The sequence below is a fragment of the Ochotona curzoniae genome, unplaced genomic scaffold (assembly GCF_017591425.1).
Source record: "Ochotona curzoniae isolate NIBS_2020 unplaced genomic scaffold, NIBS_Ocur_1.0 contig_2321, whole genome shotgun sequence".
NCBI lineage: Eukaryota > Metazoa > Chordata > Mammalia > Lagomorpha > Ochotonidae > Ochotona > Ochotona curzoniae.
Window position 1 is genome coordinate 537,416 of NW_024465421.1, and position 15,252 is coordinate 552,667.

At 42.1% G+C, this 15,252-nt stretch overlaps 1 protein-coding gene across 3 annotated transcripts in view; it reads right to left on the reverse strand.

The window, feature by feature from the left end:
• TPST1 (tyrosylprotein sulfotransferase 1) overlaps window positions 1-15,252 on the reverse strand; it is a 117,622-nt gene that overhangs the window by 71,191 nt on the left and 31,179 nt on the right. For all 3 annotated transcript variants that reach the window (XM_040972753.1, XM_040972754.1, XM_040972755.1), the window contains one exon: window positions 3,674-4,619. In XM_040972753.1, coding sequence (XP_040828687.1) covers window positions 3,674-4,518 — 845 coding nt within the window. In that variant the 5' untranslated portion in view covers window positions 4,519-4,619. The remainder of the gene's footprint in view (window positions 1-3,673; window positions 4,620-15,252) is intronic.

Below are 15,252 nucleotides of genomic sequence, written 5' to 3' on the forward strand. Positions count from 1 at the left end.
ACCCATTGGCCTGCATTTGAGCCAGGCTGGGTGGAGAGTCAGGCTGAACTAAGTGACCATATTCATTGGCACATGCATGAGCCAGAGTAAACACAGCCTGGTTGGGCTTTGCTGTAGCATCGACTAGAAGGTGTTGTTGCTGAGACTGGGGGAAGGCGGGTGTTGGGGTAGGGCAGAGAAAGTCTTGTCAGGCTAGACCACAGAACTACCTGGAAAGTACAAGATCTGGGGCTGTGAGTAGAGCTAATAGGGAAATTGTTGGCACCCCTCTGATTGGTTGCAGCTCCCACTGGTGAACATAAGAACCAGGGCTGGGGGTGAGCACGGCTGGACAGGTAGTGGCACCTACAGGCTTAAGTGTAGGCTGGATAGTGGGGCTGGATAGTGGCTGAACTAGGCTCCAATACCCATTGATCTATATGAAACCTGAATGGGACGTATGACAATCTGCTGCATATATGGACATACATGAGCATATATGAGCCCAGCGTGGGGGCAGGTCTGAGGAGGTTACTGGGGACTGCTCCAACTAGGTTGTAGTTCCCACTGATGTGCACGGAAGCTAAGCATGGTATGGTGGGCAGGGTTAGGCTGGACCACAGCATCCTTTGGTTTACATAGGAGAAGGAGCTGGGAACAGAACTGACCAGTTGACTGTAATACCAGTGTGTGTGTGTGTAGACTGATTTGGGTAATGGACTGAGTTGAACCCCGCACTGGCCAGTACCCACAGGAGTTAGGTTGGGGTCACCTCTGGTACGGTTTCTTTGAGGATCCTGCAGATTGGATCAACGGATTCAGAACTTCAACCACAGTGAAAATCACAAGATCTGTGGTTTGACCGTGGAGTACATGTGTCAGATCTAGGTCTCAACAGTTGCTGAGGCCTGTGCAGTGGATAACATGTCAGCAAATGAACCTTAGAAGGATTTTCCCAACCTTGAAGCAACAAAACCAACAGCATCTTAGAACTATCAAAACCACTGAAGCTGTATCCTCAGAACATGCTCCACATTGGGGGCCCTGGGACTATATCACGTGGCCATCTCTCATTCCTGGGTACTGACTCAGTGCAGCTGGGCTGATGGGAGTTGCCCTCTCCATCTCTCTCTCCACTTTCCAAAGATACAGGAAGGAAAAAAAAATTGGAAGCAATCACCTCATCCACTTTCCCCACTCCTAATCCGTGGTCCACATGGGCATGTAACCCTTTCAACTATGTCAACACCAATAAAAATAAAATAAATTATTAAAAAATAAAAACAAAGAAGAAAATAACTGGAAGTTTCAAACAAGGAAAGGAAAGGTTATCTTTCATAATTAACAAGATCAGGCAGTTCCTTTAGCTAGGAGGCATAACAGCCTTCCTGACCAGCTTCTGGAGTTGATATCTCAACAACTTCTTCATTCCTAGACCGTTTGTGGACAGCTTCCCATTTTTAAGGCTTAATATATAAACTGTAATGCTGAAAAGTATTAAAATTAGGATTAAATTACTTTCTTTAAACAATGTTCCCAGAATAAAAACACTTACATAAACAGAAAAGCACACAGTATGAACTACAGTTATTCCTTACTATAACAAATCTGGAATACTTGTAACTTGTTGCTAATGGAATAATTTTCTATGTTTCAGTTTTAGTATTCAGAGCAGAGCTGCTGCTTTGTAAATTTTATTTTAAATGTGACAAATTTATTTGATAGAAAGGAGAATAAAGGAAGACCACCCTCTTTCCTGGCATGGATGCGATACTGAAGAGCATGACAAAACATATAAGAGAGAAGTTGGCAGGACTACCCTCCCCTGGCCCACAGAGCTGGGACACAGAGCCAAAGCCTGGTGCATGTGGGCACCTTCTCTGCTCAGAGCTACACATGGGAGGGGCAGGCACTTCTCTTAAAAGAGCAAGCTTGGCCTAGCTTTGACTGACCTCAACCAAAACAGCACTGTTCTTCTTTTACACTGGAATTCTGTGTAAGATTTTGTTTCAAAAAGGAGCTCAATGTATTTCCCATGGCAGGTATGCTTTTGTGTAGGGATTCCCTCCTATTCCCATGCTCTCCATTCCTGCTATTTGCCCCTATATTATTAACAATCCTTCAGCAACAAGTCCAATATTCCACTACTTAAGGGTATCCATAGCACCGTAGGTATAGGTAATAATATAAAATCTGATATCATAAGTTTTTTTTTTAAGCTTGTACTCTACTGGCTAGCTTAAAACTTAAAAACATTGACAATGCTAAATACTGCCAAACACGTGAGGCAACCAGAATGTATTTATTTGCAATAGAGCCACACATGAATGGTATACCACACCGAATGATACAGACACTTTAGAAAACAAATGCTTATATGTACACTACGAACTTAATGTATCAACTATACACAAGGCATCAAAGTTGCTAAGGAGCCAGAGTTTTCTCTACTTTGATGTGGGTGGTGATTACACAAATGTGTATGATTATAAAAATTCACCATACTGCAAAACAGAATTTGCACATTTCCTATATATGTCAAACTTCAATTTAGAAAATATCTTGAAATAATGGTAGTTCTACCATGCACAATTTTTCAAAAAGCAGAGTCTTACTAGGCTTCTACTCACATTTTAAGAATTGTCAGTTTCTTACATTTCTGAAACTCATTAATATGAAATTTCTATGAATTTCCTCAGTCTACTTACCTTAAATTGAATAAGTTTATTTACTCCAACTGGAACAAAAGTCTACCTCAAGCATATCTCTCTAATTCTGAGTTGGAAAGGGGTGGGTAGGGAACCTAAAAGGCATTACAATCTCTGGGCCAACACACAAGTACAAAGAGTAAAATAAGTATCTTGGAATTCAGGTGATAAACCAATTACAGTTTATTACTTAGAAAGAACAAACTGTGACGACATTAGCTGGCGCTGTAATCGTTTATGGGTCTATGGGTTAACAGTACCTTTGCTGTGGGTACTGTGGCTCAGCAGTTTAGTATGCCCCCATCTACTTCAGATCCAGCTTCCTGTTAATGCTTTCTGGGACGCAGCAGAGAATGACCCGTGATTAAGTCTCTGCCTCCCTCTGAACACCAGATTCACACTGAGTTCCAGGCTCCTGCTTTCTACCTGCCCCACCCCCAGCTGTCCTGGACATCTGGGGTATGAACCAGCAGGTGGGAAGATCTCCATGCTTCTCTCTGCCACTCTGTCTTTCATTTGACAAAAAAAAAAACAATAATAATTTACAAGCAATCAATAACTTAAAGCTAGGTATAGGCAGGCAGCTTTTCGTTCGAGATCATTTGTATGAGGAATCAATATTCATCCTACAAGCTCCACACTGAAAAGAAACAAACGCGAAGATATTCCTTGGTGGAAGCAAGCAAAGGGTCACAAGGAAGTAACTAAGATCCTTCGCTGCCTATAAATTTGGTTTGCATCCATCCAACAAATAAAGGATCACAATAAACAAATGAACAAATAAACGAAATAGACGAAAGGGTCTGTAACAACTCGTAGAGAAATAATCAAAACAAAAACTCATTACTGAAGCTCTGTTTCGGGAAAGTTAGGCAAGATGCACACAGCCACACAAACACACACTCAAGTGTATGTGTGCAAACACAAATCCATCTACACATACACATCCTTCCTAACAGAATCAAAGGGAAAACTTATCTACTTACTTTGACAGCGACACGCCCCCAGCTTTCCCAATCATCTCTTCATGATGTAATACTGAATGATTCCATGGAATATGGAGGAATTTTAAGAGTGTTCTCATCCACCGTTCAGGATGTAAGACGAGCTGTTCATAGTGAACTAACATGCATTTTTTATAACCAACTTCCATACACTGGTTATACATGGTTTCTATGGCACGATTCCACTTGGTCAAACAGTCCCTGTAGCTGTTCAGATCAAATCCAGCTATAGTAACTTTCCGAGAAATCATTGAATGTACTGACGCTCGCCCATCTCTGATCATCAGGAGAAATTTGGCGTTGGGGAATAACCTAGCAAGGTACGTTAAGGATTTCAGGGCAAATGGATCTTTGTTACATAAATAAGGGGCTGGCTCTCCGTGCTTAACAATGATTTCGAGTAAGAAGGCTTGCATGGCAGAATCCAGCACTTCATCAGTGACACCAGCCTCATCCAAACGGATCTTCTCCTTACTTGACCGTGACCACATCTGCTTCAGGGCCAGGATTCGGGGAATGACCCTGGTCTCCTCCCCACAGCGAATGTCAGGGTGTGCATCCAGCATGGCCCTCATGAGTGTAGTGCCACTCCGCGGCACGCCTCCGATAAATATTAAAGGCATATCTTTGTGGTAGGCAAACGTTTTGTTGGCTTTCACATCCAGGCTGGTTCGCACAGTGGTCTTTGTGCTCTCCAATTTGACTGGCTGGCTACGTTCTTCTATTCGGTGATGGCATTCCATGGCATGCTGGCCCAGGTAAAACACTGTCACAGAACTAATCACCAGACATGCCAATAGTAAGTTCTGCTTCAGTTTGCCAACCATCTTGATGCGCTTTTCTTGTTATTAAACAGATATTCTACTAAAAGTGATTTTCAGCAAATGTTCAAGCCATGGAGATTCTACTTCAGGAAGATGATCAACACCTAATAGGAAAAGGAAAGAGTGATTTTGTCATCGCATCACGATTGTTCACGGATTAGTCACCAGTTACCAACACTCCACTCTAGCTGCAAAGAACCTTAACATTCTTGAGCAGCGTACACACAAGTGCAAGCAAAAACAAACTTGACATTAACAATCAGAAACAACTTTTTTAATGTAACACTTTTGAAACTATGTGGTTGGGGCAAAATAGAAAATAAGAAACTATTTCTATAAGTAAATCTATCAGATATTTCACATGCCCAAGCACATTTTCAGTTTAACCCAAAGCTGATCTACAGGAGCGGCAGTGTGGCACAGTGCATTCAAGCTGTCATCTGCAACACTAGCATCTCCAATGGGTACCAGTTCCAGTCCTGGCTGCTTCGCTTCCAATCCAGCTCCCTGCTAATGATCTGAAAAGTAGTTCAGACTGCACCCACATGCTTGGGACCCTGCGCCTATGTGGGAGATTTGGAAGAAGCTCCTGGCTTCCGGTTTTGGCCGGAATAAGCCCAGGTCGTTGCAGACACTGAGTAGACTAGTGGAGGGAAGATCTCTCTCTCAGTCCTGTTTCTGTTTCCCCCAAAATCTTGCCATCCAAACAAATAAATAATACATCTTTTTAAAAAACAAATTTAAACTTGATCTCCGGTGTCTGAATATGCTTCAACATTAAAACTCACTATATCTACGTTCAACTGTAAGGATAAATTGCAGATGAGATCTAACTTTCAAACTTTCAACACAGATTCAGTTAACTCACCCAGTTTGTTTAAGTACTACAGATTGAACACTTTGTTTCAACTAAAAACAAACCTTAAAAAAAGACAGCAATGCAATGAGCTCTGCTCTTAAAAAACAAAGACTAGGGCCCTGGTTTGTGTCCCTGCATCCCTGCTTCCCACCCAGCTCCCTGCTTGTGGCCTGGGAAAGCAGTCAAGGACGGCCCAAAGCCTTGGGACCCTGCACCCACATGAGAAACCTGGAAGAGGCTCTGGGCTCTTAGCTTTGGGTCAGCTCAGCTCTAGCTGTTGTGGCCACTTAGGGAGTTAATTCATTGTACGGGAGATCTTCTTCTCTTTCCCTCTTCCTCTCTGTATATCTAACTTTGCAATAAAAATAAATAAATCTTTGAAAAAAAAAGACTTCTGGACAGATACATAAATGATGACGATAGCATACGATCAGTGCTTCAGCAGAAATATGCAAAAGGACATGGGCACATAACGAAAAGCAGTGTAAGTTTATGCTGGGAAGGTGTAAATGCATTACATCAAATGAGAAGGAGGGCACTCGAAGCCATAGGAATCTGTGCACAAAAACTCAATGGCATGGCAGAGCACAAGGAGATAAAGAAAAACTTCAGGAAAGCTCATGTACAGAGCACAGACAGCGCATGCGTACGACGGTCTGCTATCTACTCCTCAGTGACTAATTTGTCAACCATCTGAGGGTGATGATGAAAGCTGGACACTTGGAGCATTCCAAAATGCAGGCACATTACAACCAAAGCCAGGAACATACGAAAAGCAGGAGCACACACACAAATGTTAGAACTGCAGGTTGGCTATATCAAAGTACACTGTGGGAAGCCAACAGCAGGCAGAGTGCATCTAGACTCAAAAATTACTCAATGCTCAGAAGGTAAGTATGATGGCTAATTTTACCATGACAGCTCAGGTAAGTATGCTATCCAGCTATCTGCTAAAACACCACACAGCAATGGAGATTATCATATCCAGATGTGAGGACACAATGCAGTATGCATCTCTACTTCCAGACAAAGATGGACTCCCAATGACACTGTTTACTATGTCTTGACAATAGGATGCTGCACTCTCTGCCATTGTCCATGCCCACAATGATGGACATATGACTGTCTAAGAAGAACTACACTATAGTTATAATATAGGGGAACTCAGTGGGGAGAGGAAGGGGTCTGGAGTGAGGGTAAGAGAAATCCCAAGGCCTAAGGGACTATATCATAAAATGATAATAATAATAATAATAAATTGTAAACAAAAAAAAAACTTCACCACACAACTATCACTGTAAAGGTCTTTTTTAGATGTGATTAATACTAATATCAACAAATTTTGAGTAAAGCAGGCTACCTCCATAATACAATACAGGAGGATCCCATTTAAAAGCTATAAGGCCTTAAAGCACATTACAGTTACCTAAAATGAAGGAATTTTCAAGATTTTCCTCTACGGGCCCACTGTGGTAGCCTAGCAGCTAAAGCCCTCACCTTGAATGCACCGGGATCCCATATGGGCACTGGTTCTAATCCCAGCAGCTCCACTTCCCATCCAGCTGCATGTCTGTGGCTTGGGAAAGAAGTCAAGGACAGCCCAAAGCCTTGGGACCCTGTACCCATGTGGGAGACCCGAAAGAGGCTGTGGCTCCTGGCTACGGAATGGCTCAGCTCCAGCTGTTATGGTCACTTGGAAGAGTGAACCAAAAGATGGGAGATCTTCCTCTCTGTCTCTCCTCCTCTCTGTATATCCGCCTTTCCAATAAAAAACCAAATAAATCTTAAAAAAATAAAAGATGCTTGTGGTCCATTGTCTGCTATCTAAGCCTCAGTGACTTATTTGTTAGCCATCTCAGCATGATGATAAAAGTTGGACACCTGGAGCATCCAATGGAGTGCCTGGGTTCAATGGCTGCCTCTTGACTCCAGCAATCTCATAATGCAGACCCTGGCAGGCAGTCGACATGGCTCAAGTAACTGGGATCCTGACACCAACATGAGAAGCCTGAATTGAGTCTCCGGCTTCAGCCCCAGTCTGACCCAGGGCTCCTTCAAACAGCTAAGACGAGAAACACTGGATTAGAGTGAACTGTCTTCCTGTCTTACAAAAAATAAGTAAATAAAATTTTACAGTGGGTTTACATACGAACTATTACAGAAGGAATATGTGTTTATATAGATACACACATGAGTATATGTAGATATGTATATTGTGTTTCAAAATTCTGGCAGAAAATACAGTTAAGAGGTAAGCTGATCTAGTACAATATATTTTGAAATCAATGCAATGTATAATATTTTAACAATATATATTTTCCATGAACTATTTAAAATTATTTTCTGATTTCATTTCACATGAACATTCTGAAGTAGATATGTGCATGTGTGCTCACATGCTTATACACAAATGAGTAGCTTATGTACAAGCTCATTAGTTTTAGCAAATGTTCACACAAGGCAAATTTAGAGACACACAAATTACAGTGTAGCAGATTAAGCCTTAGAGAATCCAGATGGTGGAATAGGGTAAGGACACGTTTAAACGGACAGAGAAACATTTAATCAGGATGAAGCAGAGAGGCTGTATTTCCAGGAAACAGGAATGGACAGAACAACAGCAGAGGGGTACCTAGAGAATGACAGACACAGGAAAGCAGCAGACACAACAGTGTGGTATTGCAGTGACCGATTCTCCAGCAGCATTCAGCTAATGGTGATCTGAACTCCTCAAGCAGCCGGAACTCTACCAGCAACCAGGTGGGAAGGGACTTTCACTGGGAGCTTGGGAGGTGAACCCAGACAAAGAACTGCCTGTCCTGCTGGTCCATTTAGGTTGATCGGGAGCAGAGACAAAGCAGCAGATCCCAGATGGGCAGTGCAAGAACAGAATGGATTCCACAGCCCAGTCAGTCACCTAGAGCCAAAATGGCGCCATTTTGTCTATGGAGGCAAAGGAAAGGGAAAGGATTGAACATATGCCTAACTGGGAGTGAACTCATTTCTGACTCAGTGAACTGCAGCAACCTGACATTCTACAGGTTCCACCCAGGACAGGTCTGGGTAGCCCTCAGACCTGATGGCCAGCAGATCAAGAACTCTAGCAGTAGAATGTCAGGCACCGTTTGCGCAATGTGGCAATAGCTTTAGGACTGCAGTGGACAACAGTGAACTGTGCATGTGCTGAGCTTATGAGAACTCACTGAGTTCTGTGGATTGCACTGGTCCCACAGGAAAATAATACCTAGACTGTGGCATCGTATGGGTCAAAATAAGACCGTGTGGCACCCAGACATAATGTCCAACAGGTTCCAACAAGATCAGCACCAACAACAACCTAACTAGATAGGACACCTGAGTACCTCTAATCCTGGGACCTGCTCTAACCAGAAACGGGAGAAAGATTGCAGAGACAACAGTGCAACCCCAGCATGATATCACAGGAGGAGGAGATTGGTGAGCCAGAGGGTGGGGCTATGGAGTTCTTTGTGGAAATCTAACATAAGAACCCAGACCTGGAACTCGCTGGAGGGAGTGGCACAAGTGACTGCAAAGAGTTGTGTACCAACTGCAATAAGCAAAATCAAATTGTAGACCTGTGGGTGACACAGCTTAGAAACCTGCCCCAAGAAGAAGAAGACTCTGCTAACCAGAAGTACAATGACCAAGAGCAAAAGAAGAGACAAAGGCACAAGGATTATTACTGAAAACTCCCCTGCAAAGGAGCAAAACCCTATGCCAACCTCAGAGTTAACTGAGGAAGACATCGAGAAAATGGGGGATACAGAATTCAGAAAACTCATTTTAAAGCTTCTGATCAACAATGAGAAGCACATACAAGAGTTCAAAGAATTTAAGGAATATTTTACACAAGCAATAGCAGCAATAAAGCAAATCAAGGCTGATATATCAGAAATTAAGAACACAGAGAGCAAGTTAAAAGTACAATGGAGAGTCTCCAAAGCAGAATGAAACAAGCAGAACAAAGAATTTCAGAAGTGGAAAATATTTCCTGTCACCAGGGAGAAGCAAACAAAAAGCTGGAAGCAGAGCTGGATCAAGCCAAAAAAAAAGTCTTCAAGAATTGAAAGACACTATTAAGAGGCTTAATAGAAGAGCTATGGGAGTCCCAGAAGGTGCAGAAAGAGAAGCTGAGTTTGCAAATATATTTAATGAAATAATAAAGGAAAATTTCCCTAATCTGGGGAAAGAATTGGGAAACAAGATCCAGGAGGGACACAGAACTCCCAACAGTCTTGATCAAAAGCGATCTTCACCAAGACACATGATCATTAAACTCTCTTCAATTGAACATAAGGAAAGATCCTCCAATCTGCACGTGAAAAAAAAAAATCAATTGACATATAAAGGAAGGCCAATTAAACTCACAGGAGATCTCTCACAGGAAACTCTACAGGCAAGAAAAGAATGAGTGACATATTCCAGATTCTGAAAGCAAAAAATTGTCGGCCAGGACAATGTACCCAGCAAAGCTTTCTTTGGTCTTTGAAAATGAAATAAAATTCTTCCACAGTAAAGAAAAGTTAAAAGAATTTGCATCTTCCAAACCTGCTCTACAAATAATACTTCAAGATGTTCTCTTGACAGAGAAGAGGAATAGCACCTACCAAAACCAAAGGCAAACGGGAAGAGCATCCCAGGAAAATGACGACAGAAGAATAAACCAATGAACAACCCATTCCTAAAATGACAGGACCAAGTTACCACCCATACATATTAACCCTGAATATAAATGGCTTAAGCTCAATCAAACATCATAGATTAGTAGACTGGATTAAAAAACAAAACCCATCTATTTTTTGGCTAAAAGAGTCACACTTCACCAACAAAAATCAGCAGAAACTATATTGCATGGGTTTTGTTGTTTTCTGTTAGTTTCATTTCTTCAAAACACTTTCTTCTGATTAAATTCTTCAATGAGTCATAGATCATACAGTAGCATCATTTTCTCCAAGAAGGTTCTTGATTTTCATTTCTTCAGCTACACGTTAGTCATTTAGTAGCATGTTATTTAACTTCTTGGTATTGTTAATTACTTTTTCTCCCTGATGCTGATTTTGTTTTGTGGCTTTCATTTAAGGGGATGTATATTAGCTGTGTAATGAAGACTGTCATATCTAGTAACATGTCATTTAACTTTATGGCATTGTAAATTTCTATTTTTCTTTCTAATGCTGATTTTGACATTTTTCTAATGTTGTATTATGACTTCTCATTTGATGGGATGTACAAATGTGAACATCTGTGTCTCTGTGAAATGTGTCTCTGTACAAATGTGTCTCTGTGAAATGGAGACTAACATCCAGATGTGAGGATACAATGTAGCATGCATTTCTACTTCCAGACAAAGATGGACTCACAATGGAACTGTTTACTATATCTTGACAATAGGATTCTGGACTTTCTGCCATTGTCTGTGCCTGCAATGATGGACATATGATTGTGTATGAAGAACCATGCTTTAGTAGTGATATAGAGGAACTAGGTCGGGTGGGGGGGAGTGGGAATTGGGGCTGGGATAATGGAAATACCAGGGGCCTATTGAACTGTATCATGAAATGATGGTGATGATGATAGTAATAACAACAGATATGTAAAATATAATAAATAAATGAATAATAAAAATTAAAAATTAGGCTTTAAGCAGACACGAAGAAACTCCTTTGCCATAATTGAAAGGTTATTTTTATTAAGGCACATTTATTTATTTGAAAGGCAGAATGACAGAGAGGCAAGCACACATGGAGACTTTGCATCTGCTGGTTCACTTCCCAAACGGCCAGAACTGCTGTGGCTGAGTCAGGCGGAAGCCAGAAGCCTAGGATACCAGTCAGCCTCCCACTTCAAGTGGCCAGAGTTCAAGTACTTGAGCCATCTGCTGCTGTATTCTCAGGTGAAATCAGCAGGAAGCTGGATGGGAGGGGAAACAGCCAGAACCCAAGTCAGTGCTCCAACAGGAGATGCTGACGTCATGCACAGCACTTAATCTCTGCGCTGCAACACCGGCCCAATTGAAATGCTCTAAGCCGGACTGCCGGCACAGCTGCACAACTCTATGAAATACATAAAGCATCAATGAATCAAACATTTACAAGGAGTGAGCTTTAAAGTACATGAATCATACTGCAATAAAGCTTTTAAAAAACAATTACAAGAAAGATGTCAACAGTCTTAGTATACAACAAGACCTGACTTTTGTTTACCGATCCTTGTTTTCAATCCTTTAGTCAAACATTCTCTCTCTCTCTCTCTATATATATATATATAAGCACATAAATCACAAAGTGAAAACAGCCTGAGATTCAAAGATCAGTTTAATAAGAAAAGACTGCAAAGAAGAAAGCATTAGGTGGTAGCAAAAGAGCAGAAGATTATGCATTTTTTAGGATTCATTTATTTTGGGGCCTAGTAGCTAAAATCCTTGCCTTGCACACGTCAGGATCCCATATGGGTGCTGGTTCGTGTCCCGGTTACTCCACTTCCCATCCAGCTCCCTGCTTACAGTGTAGGAAAGAAGAGGATGGCCCAAAGCCTTGGGACCCTGCACCCACGTGGGAGACCCAAAAAGAAGTTCCTGGCTCCTGGCTTTTGATTAGCTTAGCTCTGGCCATCGAACCAGTGAACAGAAGATTTTTCTGTCTCTCCTTCACCCTGTAGATCTGACTTTCCAATAAAAAATAAACAACAAAAAATATTTACTTATTTTTATTAGAAAAGCAGATACAGAGAGAAAAAGAGACAGAGAAAAAGATCTTCCATCTGCTGGTTCATTCCCAAAGTGGCTGCAATGGCTGGAGCTGAGCCAAACTGAAGCTAGGAGCTTTTCTTCCAGGTCTCCCACGCAGGTGCAGGATCTTAAGGACTTGGGCTATTCTCGACTGCTTTGCCAGGTCACAAGCCGGGATCTGGATGGGAAGTGGAGCAGCTGAGATGTGGCATCCATATGGGATCCTGGCCCATGTAAGGTGAGGATTGAGTCACTGAGCCACCATGCTAAGCCCTATCCACTATTTTTAAAAAGATTTACTTATTGGAGCCAGGCTTGTGACATATCGAGTTAAGTCACCATCCGCAATGCCAACATCCCCTATGAGTGCCAGTTTGAGTCCCAGCAGCTCCATTCCAATTCAGCTTCCTGCTAATGCACCTGAGAAAACAGCAGAATACGGCCCAAGTCTTTAGAATCCTACATCCATGTGAGAGATCTGGATGAAGCTCTTGGCTAAAATTTATTTCTGCTTATTTGAAAGGCAAAGCTACACAGAAAGAGGGAAAGCCAAAGGCAGACATGGAGGGAATAATGGGGACAGGGAGAGAAAGGGAAAGAGAAAAAGAGAGAGAAAATTCTTCAATCTGTTAGTTCATTCCACCGGTTGGGCCAGCTGAAGCTGCAAGAGCCAGGGCTGGGTCAGGCAGAAGCTGGGAGTCTGGAACTCAATTCAGGTTTCCCATGTGGGTAGCAGGAATCTAATCTTCCATTATTTTCCCAGGCACATTTGTCAGTGAACTGGACTGAAAGTAAAGAAGTCAGGAGTTGAACTAGAACCCATACAGAATGCTGGCATTGCAAGCAGCAGCTCAATCTTTTGTACTACAATGCTGGCTCCAATTGTATCCATTTGACAGAACACATACTTAAGATATTATCCCAGAATTCAATTTAGAAGAGGGTATGTGGAAAAAAAATATATATAAAAAACAAATGATTAAGATTTAGCCAGGGGGCACTGCTGTGGCACTGTGGGTGAAGCCAGCACCTGGGATGCCAGTATCCCTTCCCAGACTGCCAGTTCATGTTCAAAGTTGCTCCACACCTTTGTTTTTGTTTTTTAAAGATTTATTTATTTCAAAGGCAGAGTTACAAATTGAGAGAGAGAGAGAAAGTCAATCTTCCATCTACTGGTTCATCCTCAAATGGACACAACAGCCAGAGTTGGGCCAGTCTGAAGCCAGAAGCTAGGAATTTCTTCCTGGTCTCCCACATGGGTATGGGGGGTCAAAGCACTTGGGCCACCCTCTGATGCTTTTCTAGGCACTTTAGCAGGGAACTGAATTAGAAGTGGAGCAGCCAAAATTTGGACCTACTCCACCAGAGCACTTGTCCCACTACTCCACTTCTAATCTGGATCCCACACCTAGGAATCTAGCAGAAAATGGCCCAAGTGCTTTAACTCCCTGTCACTCAAGTGGGAAACCCGGCTGACATTCCAAGCTCCTGGCTTTGGCCTGGCCTACCCCTGGCCATTTGAGGAAGGAATGAGCAAATGGGAGGTCTCTCTGGCTCCTCCTCTGTCACTCTGTCTTTCAAAGAAATCAATCTGGAGACAAACTGAAATTATTCAACCCCAAAAGCGTTTTCCTGAACTGGAAAACGGCACTAGTTACAGATGTATGATATTATTTCAAGCAAAGTAAATGACAATAGATCCAATGTGGGCACATTTGAAAAATTTCAAGTACAAAGAAAATAATTCTGCAGAATCACAAACAAATGAAAGAAATAAGGACCACAGAACTAAACAAATTGGCATTAGATGGCTACAATACTAAGTGGGTGCTCTATGGTTCCTGTATATACCTTTTTCAAATTTGCTATCATGAACATGCTTGTGTTACTCTCCTAACTGGGAAAAGATACATCAATGTTCTAAAAATAATAGCAACAGTTTCTCCTTCAAAACAGAATTTAGGCTAAGATTCCACAAATGAGTAGGAGTTAACAAGACTGATGAAAAGAACATTCCAGGAGAAGTAAATGGAGACGCAAAAGTCCTTACACTAGGAAGGCATTTTAAAGCTTTCAAAGCAGCAGGAAGTAAGCCCAAGTGGCTGAAAGACAGTGAGCAAAAGGGAAAGTAAGTGAGAGATGAAACCAGGCAGGGATGGAATAATAAATCTTGTGGCTCAAGTTAGGGTCATGAAATTTTATAGCAGATATAACCAAATGTGCCTGATTTAAAGATTTTAAGCAAGGAGTTACTTGATCTAATTTAGGATTTTAAATCTCATTCTAAGCAAAACAATCTTAAAAAAAAAAAAAAAAAGGACTCGCACTTCCCAATTTCAAAACCATAAAGCTATGCTAACAAAAATGTCAACCTAAAATGAAGGATAAAGAGACTGAATCACTACGGCAGAGTTCACTCAGGGACAGCACACACAATCCTAGATGCATGTTTTATAACACCCAATGCACATACTGGTTAGCTGCTGCTTGGTAGTTCCGCCTCAGCTCCATAATTCACACAAACCAAGGGGTGTGGCAGCTCAGCCCACCCAGCCCACCACATTCCAGCAGGTGTCATTGCTTTGTCAGGGCAATCCCTACCAGGCCTACCTCCAGCCCTGGTTTTTGTGTGTGCCAGCCTGTGTTGAGGCATAGCCCAGCCCACATCCCACCTGGTTCTCCTGCATACCTGTGGGCACTGTGACTTAGCTCAGCCTAACCCATCCTCAGAGCAGGGTATGCTGACAGGTGCTACTGCCTTGTTCAGCCTGGCTCGCCCCCAGCCCTGGTTCTTGTGCTCATGAGCAATTGGTGCAGCCTGGCAGGTGAGTGTAAATCTTAAACAGAACACACACACACATACTCTCACAAAATAAGATACTACTGGATAGTCAAATTTGGCTACAACTGAAAACAGAGAAAGTAACAAGTAATAGGCCAACAGTTTGGCAGAGCCAAGTTAAACTTCCATTTGTGATACTGGTCTCCAGGTGCAGTTTTGATTCCACTTGTGACTGCTCCATTACCAATACAGCTTCCTGTTAGTGCACCTGGGAAAGAAGCAGAAGATGGATGGCCCAAGTGCTTAGGCCCTATGATCCACTGAAGAGTTCTAGGATTCAGTCTTTAG